Below are 17,427 nucleotides of genomic sequence, written 5' to 3'. Positions count from 1 at the left end.
GCAAATAATAAAACTTCCTTTGTTAAGATTTAGATCTACTTTATGATAGAAAAGCTAGATTGATAAATAGGTTCCGGATACCAAGTATGTTTTTTAACCTGTCTGGAATTTACCTTTTAGTCATGAAATGTCGCATTTCGATCTCAAGATAATTGAAATTGGTACTCCAAATTCTGTTACTATACTTGCTAGACAAGAACATTCTTGACGTGAAAAACAGACAAACAGATTTTAGATACATGTTTGCTGTATCTTTTATTGCACTTTTACCACTCTGCAAACAACTCACAAAAACGCTGCAAAATTAAGCTTGTAGCTGCACAATGCAGCTAATATTCATGTATATATACACATTATTTACATAATTATAGCAAAAGCAGACACGAGAAGGCAGCTACCTGGCTAATGACAGAACAGACCTGCTACCTGCTCCAGCTGTTACCCAATGAATCCTCTCACCATGCTAAGCTGGTCAGCTCAAAGCAAGATGTGTTGGGAGTGATAAATTAAGAACACCTGGAGCATTTTAGGTTCCCTAATTTAGGTCTATTATGTAAGGCCTGCCTGTTTGTTTTAAAGGTGAATAGCTCATCTCAATGCTTAACATTCAAGTAAAGCTTCCACAGTTGCTAAGCATTAGGTTAGCACAAAACCCTTCACACTTAAGACTTTGGATTTAAACCCCCTGGAAATACCAATTACAGAAGATACAGTATACTCAAGTTAAGAGATTGAAGTAATCTTGAAGGCGTTATTGTGGTATAGTCAAGTCAGCATCACAGGTAAACAAAACTATACTGTCCCTTTTCTATGTTTTCCAAAAAAGTGGTAGGTAGATCATCATTTTATAATTATACCATATATAAATACAAAATCTTTATTTTTAAATAAAGGCCTCCTATCTGTACAAAAAGATCAAGATACGCTTAGAACCCAAAACCGATTCTGTAGGTCTTTGACCATATCATTTTACGCACACCCATTTATAATCTACTTATTATACAGACTTTTTAATTATCTAATCCTTCTTGGTTTCTATAGCTTGTCTACAGTGGGAAATGATTTATTCTTAAATCTGAATTCACTGAATTCACAAAAGAGCATTCGCAGTCTTAGGCAAGACTATGTCTTCTTGGTTGGGCTTGGAGGCTTTCCCCATCACTACCTCTTGGTTGTCTTGTTTTTCACATCAGAGTCCAAGTCATTTTGAACCACACTGTCATAGTTGTCTTTTTCTATGCAGTCACTGACAGCTTTAAGGACAATCCGTAGCCTCCTGTCCAAAGCTTCAAGATGCGGCTGATAGAGGACTGGGTCAATTTTGTCCATTTCTAAAGACTCCTCCATCAGTTTACTCAGCTTGTATTCCTCTTTTGCTAGGAGCTGTAAACGCAGGTAAGTAGATTTTTTGATCCTGTGTAGAAATAAAACATATGTGTTTAGATGGATGATACACAATAAATACAATATTTTAGTACACATTCATATTTAGTGTTTGTATTTTTACCTATTTATACAACTATATAACACATACAGAACCTGTGTAGAGGTGTAGAGATAGGGCAGCATGCTATAAATGTAATAAAAACTTTTGACTTTATTAATAAAATCAGCACATGGTAAAGGGCAATAGTCTGGGAGTATGCCGACATCTTAGATTTCAGATTTCTTGAATAAAGCCAGAAGCTTTTAACTCGATCTGCATTGTGATGCAAAATGTATTATTGGAACGAAGGGGCATAAAGCTATTGTCAGGAGTTTTAAGCCTTGTAAACACGATCGGATTGTTGGCCAACAAAACCGTGGACTTTTGTCCGAAGGGTGTTGGCCCAAACTTGTCTTGCATACAAACAGCAAGGAATTTTTGGCCAACAAATACGAATGTAGTGACGTACTACGTTGTTTTTCAGCTCTTTAGCGCCACCCTTAGGCTCCTTCTGCTGATTTCGTGTTAGTAGAAGTTTGGTGAGTGTTGATAAGCAATTTTCATTTCGCACTTTTCAGTTAGTTTCTGAACGGCCGTTCGTCAACCAGCCATTTTGCAGATTCGGAGGAGATAACGTGTTATTTAGTATTGGCCTTGGAGTTTTTGCTTTGACATTATTGTTTTGGTTGAATAATGATTTGATTTGGTATATTTTCTATATTGTTGGATGCATAGAATGCACGTTTTGGTTAAATTCTATTGGCAGATAGCATGCCTAAATTGTGGAGAATAATATTTGGCTATGTGTTTTACTTAAAATGACAGTTTGGGAGTAGGCAGTTACATTTAAAAAAAAATACAATGTAAAATTGACAAGGGACATCAACTTAGTTATATTTTTGATCTCAAAAACTACGGGATAATGGTGCTGTGGTAACTTGGCCAAAAAATAAATAAAAAGCATAATAATATTATTCTTGATATTCTTGATTCTTGCTATTCTTGATATTCAAGATTCTTGATAAAAAAAAGCCTTTGAAAATACATTTGCAATAACTCTATCAGTATCACCAGCAAAGCTGCTTCATTATTATCCCGTTAAAATAGAAGGGAATTGTGCGCTGCATTTTGAGATTTAATTTGCCACGTCACTAATGTTAATTCTCCATTACGAGCGCTAGTTTACAAGACCAACCGCTTCTGGCTTATCCTTGCATCCGAGCATGTGTGTTTGTACTTTGGACTTTTGTCACATGCTCGGAAAATCCGACAACAGACATTTGCCTGCCGAAAATTTTAAAACCTGCGATTCAACTTTTGTCCGCGGAAAATCCGACAACAACTGTCGGATGGAGCATACACACGGTCGGATTATCCACCAAAAGCCTGTCATCACACATTTCCCTTTCGGAAAATCCGATTGTGTGTACGAGGCTTTAATCCCTCTCCACCCTATCCAAAACCAAAAAACATGTTTTGCCTTTAGTTATAATTTACATTACCTCCTAGATCTCTATATTAGTCCTTAGATCTTTAGTTCTTAAGAGACTATCCCATTACTAAGATTTCGAAGCATAAACTGCCACTATGACATACTTAATCACTGGTAATAATGTTTTGGTACCTGTATTATATTCACATTTTATATAATTCATAATATTTTTTCAAATGTCATTTACGCTTTTATAAATCAACATTCAGTCAGACTAGATTGAGAACCCTCTGATTCTCTGACACTGCTTCTCCAAATTATACATAAAAATCAATAATGTAAAATTCTAAATGCATGTGAAGGACAAATCTCCCCAGTGGGAAAAAATATGGCAATATACACCTGGTGTATGGTCCATAAAGAAAAAAGACTTAAAAGGCCAGAAATCTGTTTTATTAAAGCGGGATTCCACCCTAAAGTGGAACCTCCGCTGATCGGATCCCTCCCCCCCTCCGGTGTCACAATTGACACCTTTCGGGGGGGGGGGGGGGTGGAGATACCTGTCAAAGACAGGTATTTTCACCCACTTCCGGGCATAGACTCCCACGGGAGTCTACGCCATTTCCTGCCCTGCCGCTCTGTCTGCTGGGACACACACGGGTCCCAGTGACAGCGCGGAGATTTCCTATTGCGCGGCGCAGCTCGCGCATGCGCAGTAGGGAACCGGGAAGTGAAGCCGATTCGCTTTACTTCCTGATTCCCTCACCTCGAATGGCGGCGGCAGCAGCCGAGGCCCGAGCGGTCGATCGGCCTCGGCTGCCGGCATCGCTGGAACCCGGGACAGGTGAGTGTCCATTTATTAAAAGTCAGCAGCTGTAGTATTTATAGCTGCTGGCTTTTAATATTTTTTTTTGGGCAGAATCCCTCTTTAAGGTTACGTTTAATTATGGCCAATGCATCTTGGGGGTTCTACGGGGACCCCTTCATCAGGGTTAAAAAAATATTTTGAGAGGAGGAGTGAATGCTGGACTTTATACATATGGACTAATTCCTTTAGAATGTTTAGGAGAAAACTGTTAAGATGTATTAACTAAAGTCAGGCCTAAAGCCCTATACCAAATAGCAATAATCTTGCTAAAGTTTTTTTTTTTTTTAAGACTCACTCTTTTCAGGACCTGCCAATCAGACGAATAAGAAGTACTGTAGATATATAACATGAAAAAAAAAATTGTATTACTATACCTGCAGCATTGAATCAGTGGCACTAGAATAGACAACTCATCGTGTGAATACTTTCCAAATCTGTTAAAAAGGGAAAAAAAATGAATGAAAAGGCAAAAAGCGTACAGTACATAGCATGATAAATGAAATTCAGTCCTAGCTGAGAGGCAGTGAAAGCCACCTTTAGTAGATTTTGCAACCATCTGCTATAAATCACTTTTATGAAGGTGTGTTTCTTTTATAGCTCTTTGTGAAAATAAGACCATTTTATTCTGGGATACTAGATGTTTTTCGTACTGCATGCGTGATGCAAGCATATTGGCCACAGCTGTCTTTGGCAGACCTCAGAATCAAGTCCATGTCATTCCTTTCTGTACAAAGAAAGACATTCGCTAGTCACATGTAATAATGACTCAAACACTTTGCAACAGATCAACATTCCTGCAGCCTAAAATACACCATCCATTTTATATTGTTTATGATTTAGTCTTCCTTGATTGTCATTTTGCTCTTAATGCCTTTGGTATTAAACACACCAACCTGTTAAATTGTTCTCTGATTGCATCTTGCTTAATTGAGTCATTTTCCATCCTCTGGCTTTGGGACCACAATGACGTACTTGATGCTATTGTTGAAATTTGTCTTTGAAAATTCTAGTTCTTCACATTGGGTGGACATTTCCCTTTGTTACTACCAATTGATCCAACGTCTTTTGGCATTTGCACACTCAGCTTAACACACAAACACAACTCATCTCATAGATTGCTTTCTTACATGACTGATTTCATGGTCTACTTCAGGGATCTCCAAACTACGGCCCTCCAGCTGTTGCAGAACTACACATCCCATTAGGAATTGCAAAACTCTGACATTCACAGACATGACTAGGCATGATGGGAATTGTAGTTCCTGAACAACTGGAGGGCCATTGTTTGGAGCCCCCTGCTCTAATGCAGAAGGAGCCAGAAGCACTGACGGGGGACCCCAAGCGAAGAGGATCAGGGCTGCTCTGTACAAAACCATTGCACAGAGCAGGTTAGTATAACATAGAGTGGAAACGCTTTTTCAGTGACAGCAGCAAATGGGTGTTTTATTACTTTATTTTTGTAGCACATTTCACTATATTTAGATGCGTTTATTGGATTGCACTGATTAGGGATTGGTTATAGGTAAGTATAACATGTTTTTTTTTTTTTTAAAAAAGGTCCTTTACATTCACTTTATAACATCAATTACACATCCAAAATACGTGATGCCAGAACATAACGTTGCTGTCACTAATGCTGTCCATGAAAATTGTACTGTTCTGTAACACCACATACAGCTTAAAGGCACCTCCCAAGCATGTAATTTAAAATATATATTTTTTTCCCATGTTTGCCTCAAAGTAACATTAAAAAGCCACTCTACCAAATGTGGGGTAACTTTTTATTTTCTAAATGTCCCCCCATTGCAGTGCCTATCTCGCTGTACTCTTTTTTTTTTTTTTTTTGACAATTGCTTGCCTACTAGCCTTGAAAATGGCAAAAATTTAACAGCAGTATAGACTTTTATAGATTTCAAAGAGATTCAGTTTGGGTTTCACTTATTTCTAACAGGATTCGGGAAACCCCCCATAAATCAAAATCCAGGCAGATTCAGCAATCTCTAATCAAACCCTTTCAATGGTTTAGCAGGCCATATAAGAACTACTAAGAAACATTCATTCTTAAGGTTCACATACACTTTAAGACCAAGTTGACATCCTTATAAATTGGAAATGTGCATGTTACCTGCAAAGTGCAGTAAAGGTCATTATGAGCGTTAATAAGCTGTGTGCTCCTTATGTTGAATGCCACCCAAACACATTAAGGATACGCATATGCACAGCTGTGTTACTATATGTTGCATTCCCAAATAAAGGATCGAGTATGGGCTTTGACTGCCCATGCAAAAATGACTGGGCTGCCTTAACGCAACACATGCTAATGTACGTGTGCTACCGCGCTACAGAGGTGTGAACCTGGCTTAACTGGCTTGGCTCCACATGTGCATATATTGTTACTGTTATGTAAAACATAGCTGCATAGTTATGCAATTAACTAAAAACAATTTTTTTTTTTTTTTTTTTTAGGTTAACTGTAAAAATTGTATAAATGAGGCTACATATACAGTACATGTTTTTTCTGTATTTTTTTCTTCCTTATTGCAGATATACATGACATTCAGTCAATGTTAGCATTCATAACAGCTATACGCAAGGTCAAAATAAACCTTCACGCTGGCAGCACAAAGTGGTATTACCATGACAACGATCAATGTCTCATCTTACTAAACACAAAGTTTAAGAAAACTCTGCAAGCAGCTTAATACAACAAAAATAACTAATCACGTAACATGCAAATGCTGCTGGACACTGGATTTTTGTGGTGAAACAATACAGAACAGAAGCACAACAGATGGGGAAAAGGGAAATATTCATTACCATACAAATTGCTCGTAAAAATAGAAGAGCATGCTGCATTCCTGTTTGATTAGATGCACATTTATATTTCCTTTAACCAGAACAAAAAAAAGAATTCCACGTGGAGGTTAAAGCTCAACTGTACTTTCAAACCTTTTTATCTTTTTTATTGTACCCCCTATTTTTTGATGTCTCATTTCGTCTCTTAGTGAAAATGCTGCTTGCTGCACTTCCACCCCAGTGCTCTGTGCTTAAAGTGGTTGTAAAGGCTGAAGGTTTTTTAAAGTAAAAAACTTTCTGTGTGCTGCTCCCTCCAAAGCCCCCCGATATTCACCTGAGCCCCCTCTCAATCTAGTGATGTGCACAGGAGCCTCGGCTGTCCCAGGTCTCTCTCCTCATCAGCTGAGACGCAGCAGCGGGAGCCACTGGCTCCCACTGCTGTTAATCACAGCCAGTGAGCCAATGAGGAGAGAGAAGAGGGCATGGTTGAGCCATTGTTTTTATGTGTCTTATGGACCCATAGAGCAGAGATCAGGAGCAAGCACACAGTGCCCCCATAGCAAACAGCTGGCTATTGGGGGCACTGGTCAAGGGGAAGGAGCCAGGAGCACCGGCGGGGGGACCCAAGAGGAAGAAGATCAGGGCTGCTCTGTGCCAAACCACTACACAGAGCAAGTAAGTGTAATATGTTTGTTATTTATTTTTTTAAAGCTGAACCTTTAATGCCACTTTAACTAGGCATAACTGAGCAATAGCCACACCCTTCTACATGTGTTCTCTTATAGTCTGACCCCATAGTATTCCTTAAATCTAACAGAGAATGTGGTGTCACCTTCCTGACTATGCTGTCTGAATCACAAAAGCTGCTGGACAGGACAACAAAACCTTTGGCATACAACACATATTTCCACTTGGCATTTACTTGCCTATTGCTCAGATTTGAAACTAATTTCAGCATCAGGGGGTTATAATATAAGGCTGCAAAACATTGTCTAATATACATAAATATGGATATTATTCCAGGGGATGTCTAGAATTATGTAAATACCATAACCGGTTGTATTTATGAAAACAAATCCAGAAATAAGATTCAGGAATACCTACCCTCTTCCATTATCCAAGTGAATGATAAATGTTTCATTTCCAAACTTCTCAAAGGTCTCATAATGATGGCGATCCATATTCCCTGTGGACAGATATAACTGTCTCGTTAGAAAAAGTTTACAGACAGCTACTGTATATTACATGATTTCTATTCCTTTAATCCCCAGTTTAAGCTATGTTGGCAACCGCTAACATGTGAGGTCTTAGCAACATTTTACACATTTATAAATAGCTGCATTCACAAGCCTGTGGTTTCAGAGCTTCTTCTGTACAAGTGAGGAAGTAATGGGGAAGAGGCATACTGATTTGTAAAATGAAAGTCAAATAAAACAAACTTTTGCCTATTGTGTTTCACAGTTGAGCTACAGACACAATCTATTTTTTTTAGTGTTAGATTGGTTGGAGATGGGTTATAACATCTGTCAAGCATCCCTCCTTGGGAGACTCGCTCTCACTCCCAGCTGTCAATGGGACAGAAAGTGAAGGCAGATGCCAAATTTTACAGCTTTCACCAAAACAGGAGGCGAAGGAAAATCCCCCAATAGGAGTAACTGTTCCAATGACAAAAGCCCACGTGGGGATTAGAAGTAAATTTGGAGATATTTCCGACAGATGATAGCCAAAGTGTTGGTGTTGGGTGCTTGGTGTTGCTGTATAGAAGCTGGGACTCATACATCCAATCAGAAAGTGGCTGCGATGACAGGGATCAGGAGGCAGATATGCCTGGAAATGCTTTAGTTGACTGTATATGCTCTATAAGTGACGTCGGCACCAGGTGGAGGAGGACATTCCCTGTCATCATAGCTGCTTTACAATTGGATGGATGAATACAGTGACACCCTGCACCCTGCACCCAACAACATCTCTTTGGCTTTCACCTATCAGCTTGGCTGAGCCCCGGTGCTATGAAACCTGTTACTTCCGCCTGTCTCCTACTTGCTCTTTTGAGTTTAACTTACTATGTTTTAAAAAATTGTTTGCTTTTTAATATTACACTAATGTGGCCCTTGCGCCCATTGTTTCTCTCTCCCTTTATGTGCATCCTAGATTTATTTGTAGAGTGTTGGCCACCCACTACAGAGATTATATTTGCGTATTAACTATATATTGATTTTTCATCACATTTCCTTTTTGAGATTATTAAGTGGCATTTGACATCACACAATAACCATTTGATTTTTGCCAATTTGCTTTCACCTAACCATTTAAGGACTGCTCTGTGGAGCACTGTGGTTCCAGTGGATTTTTACTGGACTCCTGGTCTGGAATACTTGGGGTTGCGGTCCCAATTGCATGGTCAATGTAGGTATATTGCTAATTTTACATCATACATTATCCATTTTATGAATTGTATTAATTTGTTTTCACCTAACTATTCAGGGACTGCTTTGTGGAGCCCTGTGGTCTCAGTGGGTTTCCACCAGGGTAAATTCTTTGTGCAAATCCATTTTAGAGTTGTCTCCAGAACAAAGCGTAAAGGGAAACCATCTAATGGGGGCACCTGGACAACTGTGTAGGATGAGAACTCCCCTCACTTTGGGAGATTTCCTCTAACTTCCGTTGTATTTCAGGAACAGTAAGTGAAAGGAAATTTCCCATTAGTACACAGACAGCTAAAAATGAACCTGGCATGGGGTATTAACCCTTCCCTACTTTATCCAAAATGAAAAAAAAACTGTTTTGGCTATACATACACTTTAGGAGACTCTAAAATAAAATAAAACTGCTGCCGGTATAGAATGCAGCCATCTAGCTTTGCACATACCTGCAACACCTTCCAAAATTCTGCTGTTTAAGCTGAATCCCTCATAATTCTAACAGACAAAGCTTCAGCACTTTCTAATAGGAAAAAATATGACTGCACACTTTTACTAGCCAGTAAGGAGGGCCATCACTATGCTAGGATGGGAGCTAGTGGTAAGCTCCAAAACTGCCTTTTCGGCATGGCCATAACAGCAGGTTATTAGAAACTGCTGCAGGTATGTGATGCCTGCACTTTACACCTGCAGCAATTTTTGGCAGGTTCTCTTTATAAGAAAAAAGTTGACATAAAAGAACATTACATTTAGAGCGAAAGAAAATAAGCAACCCCACCACCCTCTCCTCAACCTCCTCTTTTGAATGTGGACATGCTGAAAAAAATTAAAGTTTATGTTCTTGAACCATAGTACAAGAGAAAAGAAATGTCTGCAAAATTTGTGTGGCAACTAAGTAGCTAAAAGAAAAAATATTCTAATCTTTTCAAATTCTAATCACCCTTTGCAGTTTGGAGCCTTTTGAGTTGATATTTATTTTTATTGTCCTCCCACTGTTTTGCAATATAATAACAGCAATGCTTTGCTTTTAGCTGAAACTTCCTCCATAGTTAAAAAGAGAGTATAACCCATTCCAGTTATTATACAATAGCCAAAAAAATGCCCATGAAGAATTTTTTAGATTGTCGTGTATGTAGCCTTTTGAATGTACTGTAATCAAACACGTCCAGGATCAGAGGTAAAATCCCTGCAATGTTGTTGGCATCATACTTTTTTTTTTTTTGGCAGAAACTATAAATCCCATTCATAGTTACTAACTGCAACTAAGCTCAGGATCAGTTGAACAACAGAACTATTGTGTCATGGTTATGGATAAAGAGGCTATATAAATCCTCATTAAACAGAGAGTAAAAGTGACTGTGCAAATGGAGTATATATGAATAATTCTGAATAACTTCACATTTATCAACATTTTATGCCATTCATTAGGATAAAAGATGCAGGCATCCATACAATAAGTGGCAATGTAAATTCATTTTAAATGATTCCATATATTTGAAATTAGGTTTTATAATTTATTTGTAAAATAAATAATAGTTATACAGGCATGCCCCACGTTTAAGTACACAATGGGGTTTATTTACTAAAGCTAGAAAGTGCAAAATCAGGCTCACTTCTGCATTGAAACCAATCAGCTTCCAGGTTTTATTACCAAAGCTTAATTGAACAAGCTGGTGTTAGAAGCTCATTGGTCTCTATGCAGAAGTGAGCCTGATTTTGCACTTTATAGCTGTCGTAAATAAACCCTATTGTGTACTTAAAAGTGGGGTATGCCTGTAATGACTGTTTTTATTTTCAGAAACTCATGTGCATCAAAAACGTTTTAGTTGAAAGCAGAAGCTGGAAATCTGTGGCTCCATAGCTGCTGCTTAAAGAGAACTTGCACTATGTAAGTTGTGCCCATAAATGGTGCTTCAGCTTGAATTCCAGCCAGGACACTACCTGTTCTCCCTGTGCTTGCATGGGTTGTCTCTGAATTCTCAGATTTCCTCCAACACTCCAAGACATGCTGTAGGTCCTGTGGAAATTGGTTCTCGTATGTGTTTGTATCCATGTGGGGTAGGAACCTTACTTGTAAACTCCTTAAAGTCAGGAACCGATGTAAAGTTACAATATGTAAATGGCTTTGTAGATTCTTGGTGTTATATAAATGAAACACCTGAGGGTAAAGGACTAGTCCTCAGCATTGCCCGTTGACTCCCTGCAGTTGGTCTTTTCTGCATTATTGACTTTTCCTGTCTTGTTCCACACCATGTCTGTAAATTGGGTTGACCACCATGGTTGAAGAGCAAGGCTTTGCTTCCTTGTGTCAAACTTGCGTCCTGATGACTGGGGAACCTCTGATTGGTGGGAGAATGAAGCATCAGGAGATTTTCCCATGACCCTTTACTTCTCTTGAAGGCTCTTCTCTTGAAGGCTATCCTAAAGCCGGGTACAAATGGGCCAAATGTCTGGAGAAAAAAGGCCAACATTCGGCCGGTGTGTATGTTGGTTCTTTTGGACATGCATGCTGGAAAGCCAGCAGCTGACCGATTGCCAACCAGCACTCAGAACACAACAGCTCAGCAGGGGAGATCACTGTACTAACGTCACATGGTTAGTATAGCAGCACCGACCAGAGCTGACTGGTGGAGAAAAAAACAAATAGTGTGTACTAGGCTTACTCTTTCCTGAGATAAGGGCTGATAACAGATAATCAAAAAGGTTAGCTAATGAAGTGAATAATCTGGAATGTCTTACATCTGGTGTATGGAAGTAGTACACTGAAGAGAAGGACCAAGACTTGGTTACCATAGGATCTGTCTCTGCCATTGTAAGGTAGGTTTTTTTAATGATCAAGATATTAATTGTCATTTTAATGCAAATCTCTTACCCATTAGAAAGTCGAATATAGTCATATCTATGACATCTAGAAGTCTTGTACCACTATCGTACGGAGGAGTCTGCTTCACTTCTTCACAGTAGTCAGCATCAACTTCCCATCTGAAGAAAAATATGTATATTTTAAGCCATTCAGACAAGTAAAATGTATGCAGTGCAAGAACACATCTATATTCCTGAAAGCTTCCAAATTCCGTCATGCCCCTCTGATTAGTCCCTGGGGGAAAAAAAACTAACTCAGCACGAAAAGTATATTAGACTTCAGGAATAAAAGTGTCTGATGGGAGAACATTTGCTCACAGCAAGCAAACAGATTCTCCTGTGCTACACTAGAAATATAAAAGCGAGAAACAAAAAACATTTTCCTTCAGACATCTAAATGAGGTCTACTGCCATATGGGTAGTTGGCCTTTTTAATAAAGAACTTATATGATCTACCATAAACCTTGCCATGTATAAATCAATAAATTAATAACTGATGCAGTGGACACATTAATGCTATTGATGCGCCCAATGTTATAAAAATGTAACATTATAAATTATAGTAACATTCTATGTCTGTATGAATACATTCCTGAAAAGGCCGTCCATTACAGTGGAACTAAAAGTCACATGATTCTCTCCCCTATTCATTGCTCCTGGTATTGATGGTGTAATATGTGTAATAAGTAAAATAACTTTTCTAAATGGAGGGCAGGAGGGGCAAGTCCCTCTTAGATCATCTTTAGTGCAGCTAAGTCTGGAGACCTGGAGATGTTAACAGTACTGGAAGTTCAGCATCAGGAAGAGGACAGGGCAGCTTTGCAGTGAAGATTTTTACAGAATCCAGCTGCCTGCAAGTTAAACTTCAGCTTTAAAAATCCTACCAAGCTCTCACTGTTTTGTAAGTTCTAGGATGGGACTGGGGAGCAGTCTTTGCCCTTGTACACATGGTCCGAGATTCCGACAACCAAATCCGTCGGATTTTGTCCGACGGATCTTGTCCGAAACTGTTGCATACACACGGTCAGACAAAGTTGTCGGAAAATCCGATCTTTCAGAACGTAATGACGTAATTTCGTTACGATGGGACTACGTTCAGGCTAGTAGCCAATAGCTTTGATGCAGGAATTTGATCTGAGCATGCGTGGCACTTTGTCCGATCGGAATTCTCTACACAGGATCGGAGTATGTCCGATCGGAGCAGTTTGTAGGAAAATATTTCCAGCAAGTTGGAAAATTTGGTCCGACGGATATTCCGACGGAAACAGTCCGATGCATACCACAAACAGTCGGAATATCCGACAAACCGCTCCGATCGGACACATTCCGACGGAATCTCCGACCGTGTGTGCAAGGGCTTTGATGTAATTAACCCTGTACATACTGCGCTAGCAGAATTTCCTTGTCATTTGCAAACTAGATTTGAACACTATCTGTCCCTACAAAGGGTTAAATATGTAGAACCACTGTATGTCAGTGAGGAATGGCTTAGTGAGTCCCCAATCTTTGCAGGAGCAAAGACATTGTGAAATTGTCCAGAATCTGCCATGACACATTTTCCTCAAAAATATCTAAAACTTAAGAAATATATTTTTTTCATTATGTTTAGGTATGCTGTGTGAATGGGAACACACAACAAACATATGGTGGGATTTTCTCACATTTGACTTTAAAAGTTGAAATACACTTTAAGAGGCCACAGCACATAGTCTGAATATCATAAGGAATGTTGCAGAAACTTTTTAGAATTGTGTCATACCTCAGCAGGAAAAATGTTGGTGTCTTCAACATGATCATGTACCTGTCGGAAACAGGTACATGAATATATTGCACAAAGACACGGGGGTTTCAATGAGGGGTATCCCTATCCACACACTCCATCATCAGTGCCTTTATCAAGACCCAAAGCATCACTGGTTGCTGGGATGCTGTAGCCAACAACATTTTAGAAACCAGTGACACTGTGCAGTCGATAGCATCCTAGCAATCAGTGGCAATGGTAAGAGGTAAGGAGTGGAGCATGCCAAGATGTATGCGCACAGTGGCCTCATTCTTAGCACCCTTGCCTGTCTCTGTATGACAGCATAGAGTTTTAAAGCTGATTTCCATGTTTTAGTTCACTTTAAATAGATCACAAACTATTTCATTCACTATATGCTGCACTGGCTTATTAGCTTCTAACTTTAGTTTGAACAAATAAGCTTTGATAATAAAACATAGAAGCTGATTGTGGTTTCTATTTAGAACTTCACCTGATTTTGTATGCTCCAGCTTTAGTACCCCCCCCCCCCCCCCCCCCATGTACTGCATGTAGCTTCAGCACATACAGGACTCAGTGCTGGGTTCCAGATTTGAGACAGAGACTGCACATCTCACACCTGGAAAAATATTGAATCGGTCTGAGCAGCGATCAGCCATTCATAGGCAGCTTTATATTCTGGGAACGAAGTACAATGAAGCACAGAGGTTGTGATGTCATCAGCCAGCCTCTCTGCCTCAGCCAATCAGAGGAAGCTTTGTATTCAAATCAGCCAAACAAGTGTTGCAAATGTTCTCATTGAATCATCCCCATTGGGTTTTAATTAGGCCTTATGCTTAGATGTGATAGGCATTATGATTTTCCGAAGTTGGGTTACAGTAAACAAAACAATTACACTTTAAATATACTTAGAATTCTCATAGACTTTACAAATGACCTTAGTTTGCATTCTTACAGGTTGTTTGTAAGTGGCAGGATGATCTGGAAAATATCAGAATGACCCTCCAATTATACACCAGCATGTGTACCCTTTCCCAGAATCATATGATACAGGATAGAATCATGAGAACAGCCTCTAGTCCCACTCAGAATCACATGGGTCAGGCTCACCAAATCTGCTGCCTAAAATTATATAAAACCTAAAGTGACCCTCCTGATTTTTTTTATAATCAGGTTTGTTATTAAAAATCTTAATAAATATGCCTTATCTTACTTTACTGAGTGCAGTCTTTATGGTAGTTTTCTCCATTATAGTAACCTGTTACGTTTGCCTCTCTGTATAAGGACTACATCATAATGTCCAAGCGCTGCCTGTGTCTATACGCACCAGGATTCTGACATGTAAGCAAATGGCAGCCCTACCTCTGCTCCGCATCCCCAGAAAAATGACTTTGGCAACAGCAAAATAAGCACCCATGTCTGTTACCCCCCCCTCCCCCCCCCCCCAACTGTGATTGGCACTAGCTCTGGCAAAAGTGACAGCAGCCCTACCTCTGTTCCACCTCCCCTGGAAAGTAATTTATAGAGGATCCATAAGAAGTGACAGCAGCCCCATCTCTGTTCCACCTCCCCTGCAAAGTAATTTACAGCAGATCTGGCAAAAGTGACAGCAGCCCCACCACCTTTGTTCCACCTGCCTTTGGAAAGTAATTGACAGCAGGTTCAGAAAAAGTGACAGCAGGACTGTCTCAGAAAAGGTATTGGCAACAGTGACAAACGCAGTGCTTCTGTTCCATCTCTACTGAAAAGTGATTGACAGTGACTCTGGCAAAAAGTGCTGCACACCCTTTGTTCTGCCACCTCTGAAAAGTAATTGACAAAAAGTAAATGACTGAATAAAAGTGAAAGGAAACACTATGCGTGGTTAACGCAAAGAATTAGGGGACATTTAATCTCCAAATCAATGATCATATGACTTCCAAGAGCACACTTCCCGTCAAGAAATTGTTACAATTCGGTATTAATATGACAAATTGTGCGGCTTAGAAAAGGTAGAAATATGTGGGGTATTGCACAGTTTTGTAAAGAGAGAATAATGGATTTGTTATTTGTTATCTCATGGATCTCATTTCTGTAAAGTGTAATGAGACCACTTTTTAACCACTTAAGCCCTGGACCAATTTGCAGCCAAAGGACCAAGCCCCTTTGTGCGATTCGGCACTGCGTCACTTTAACTGACAACTGCACGGTCGTGCAATGTGGCTCTCAAACAAAATTGGCAACCTTTTTTTCCCACAAATAGAGCTTTCTTTTGGTGGTATTTGATCACCTCTGCAGGTTTTTATTTTTTTACTTTTTGCTATAATAAATATCCCCAAAAAATATCAAAAACATTTTTTTTTCCTCAGTTTAGGCCGATACGTATTCTTCTACATATTTTTGGTAAAAAAAATCACAATTAGCGATTATTGATTGGTTTGCGCAAAAGTTATAGCGTTTACAAAATAGGGGATAGTTTTATAGCATTTTTATTAATATATATTTTTTTACTAGTAATTGCGACAATCAGTGATTTTTATTGTGACTGTGACATTATGGCGGACACTTCGGACATTTTTGACACATTTTTGGAACCATTGTCATTTTTACAGCAATCAGTGCTATTTAAATGCACTGATTCCTGTGTAAATGACATTGGCAGTGAACGAGTTAACCACTAGGGGACAGTGTAGGTGTTATGTATGAGGTTATGTGATTTTTTATTGTAGGGGGCATGGCCTGGCATGTGACTTCACTGATCGTCATTCCCTATAAAAGGGAACAGACGATCGGGGACAGCCACACAGGAAAGCACGGGGAGAGGTTTGTTTACACAGACCTCTCCTCGTTCTTCAGCTCTGTGACCCGATCGCGGGACACCAGCGGCGATCGGGTCCGCTGGTCCCGCAGCCATGGTCACAGAGCACAGGACCGGCGGCGGACTGCGTGTGACCCACGGTTGAGCACTTAAAAAGCAACGTACAGGTACGTGCTTGTTCCCAGCCATGCCATTCTGCCAACATACATCGACGTGAGGCGGTCCTTAAGTGGTTAAAGTATACCAATCACAAACATGGGCAGTTGAAACAAAAGCAGAGAAGTCAAAATAAAAGCAGATTTAACTTTAACTTTAAAAGTATTAATGCAAGTTGCCTTTCTAGCTTTAGCACAGCTGCCATGTTTTGTTTCTACCATTACTCACTGTCTGGCTTCACTTGTAGTCTGCAGATCCTCACTTTCTAATTTCTGATACTTCCAGGAGATCTACTTGCAGTGCAAGTGGATAGAATAATATTTTAGGTTCGTGAAGGAGTTAATTCATCCTTCACACATAACTGAGGCGGCACGGAGAATTCTTTCAACACTCTACTTGCTCTCCGCACCCCCTCATGAGCTCTTGGCTCTCAAGAAAGGAGTTTCAATGAATTTCTGCATTAGGGCCTAGCCTGGAACGGCACCCGGTTCCTAGATAATGAGACAGTCCGATATTTTCATTCAGTGTAGCAAATCCATCAGCTGGATGATGAGACATTTTCCATATCATTCTCCATAGCAAGCCCCTAGTGTGAGATTCCTTTATTATGTGCGGAACATTTTCTCTGTACAAAAGGATTGCGCTACATATCCTCTTATGGAGGGATGGTGTTCAATGTCCGAAACAAAGGCATTCTATTTATTTTTAAAGTGGGTTTCATCTGACACCACGGTGAGCCACTATATACTGCAAAAAGCATATTAAATGTTCAAAACTAAATGTTCAAACAGATATTCATTGTCCTTTTTCATGTCCATAAATTAGAAAAAAGGACATTGTCAGATAGATGCTGTTCATTGCTTCTGTTACTATGGGGTATTGTTTGGAAGTTACTATACAGGCCAAGATAT

At 39.5% G+C, this 17,427-nt stretch overlaps 1 protein-coding gene across 1 annotated transcript in view; it reads right to left on the bottom strand.

Annotated features, from left to right (window-relative positions):
• Positions 1 to 229: 229 nt before the first annotated feature.
• FAM20C (FAM20C golgi associated secretory pathway kinase) overlaps positions 230 to 17,427 on the bottom strand; it is a 262,406-nt gene continuing 245,208 nt past the window's right edge. The window contains exons 7-10 of the mRNA XM_077449052.1: positions 11,815 to 11,924; positions 7,627 to 7,708; positions 4,101 to 4,160; positions 230 to 1,414 (exon numbers count right to left, since the gene is read on the bottom strand). Of these exons, the coding sequence (XP_077305178.1) occupies positions 1,162 to 1,414; positions 4,101 to 4,160; positions 7,627 to 7,708; positions 11,815 to 11,924 (505 nt within the window). The 3' untranslated portion in view covers positions 230 to 1,161. The remainder of the gene's footprint in view (positions 1,415 to 4,100; positions 4,161 to 7,626; positions 7,709 to 11,814; positions 11,925 to 17,427) is intronic.

Source organism: Lithobates pipiens, unplaced genomic scaffold (genome assembly GCF_037356315.1).
Source record: "Lithobates pipiens isolate NorthernLeopardFrog02 unplaced genomic scaffold, aLitPip1_a1.2 Scaffold_22, whole genome shotgun sequence".
NCBI classification, from domain to species: Eukaryota; Metazoa; Chordata; class Amphibia; order Anura; family Ranidae; genus Lithobates; species Lithobates pipiens.
Note: the sequence above shows the minus strand (reverse complement) of the source record. Positions and strands in the feature narration are given on the sequence as shown.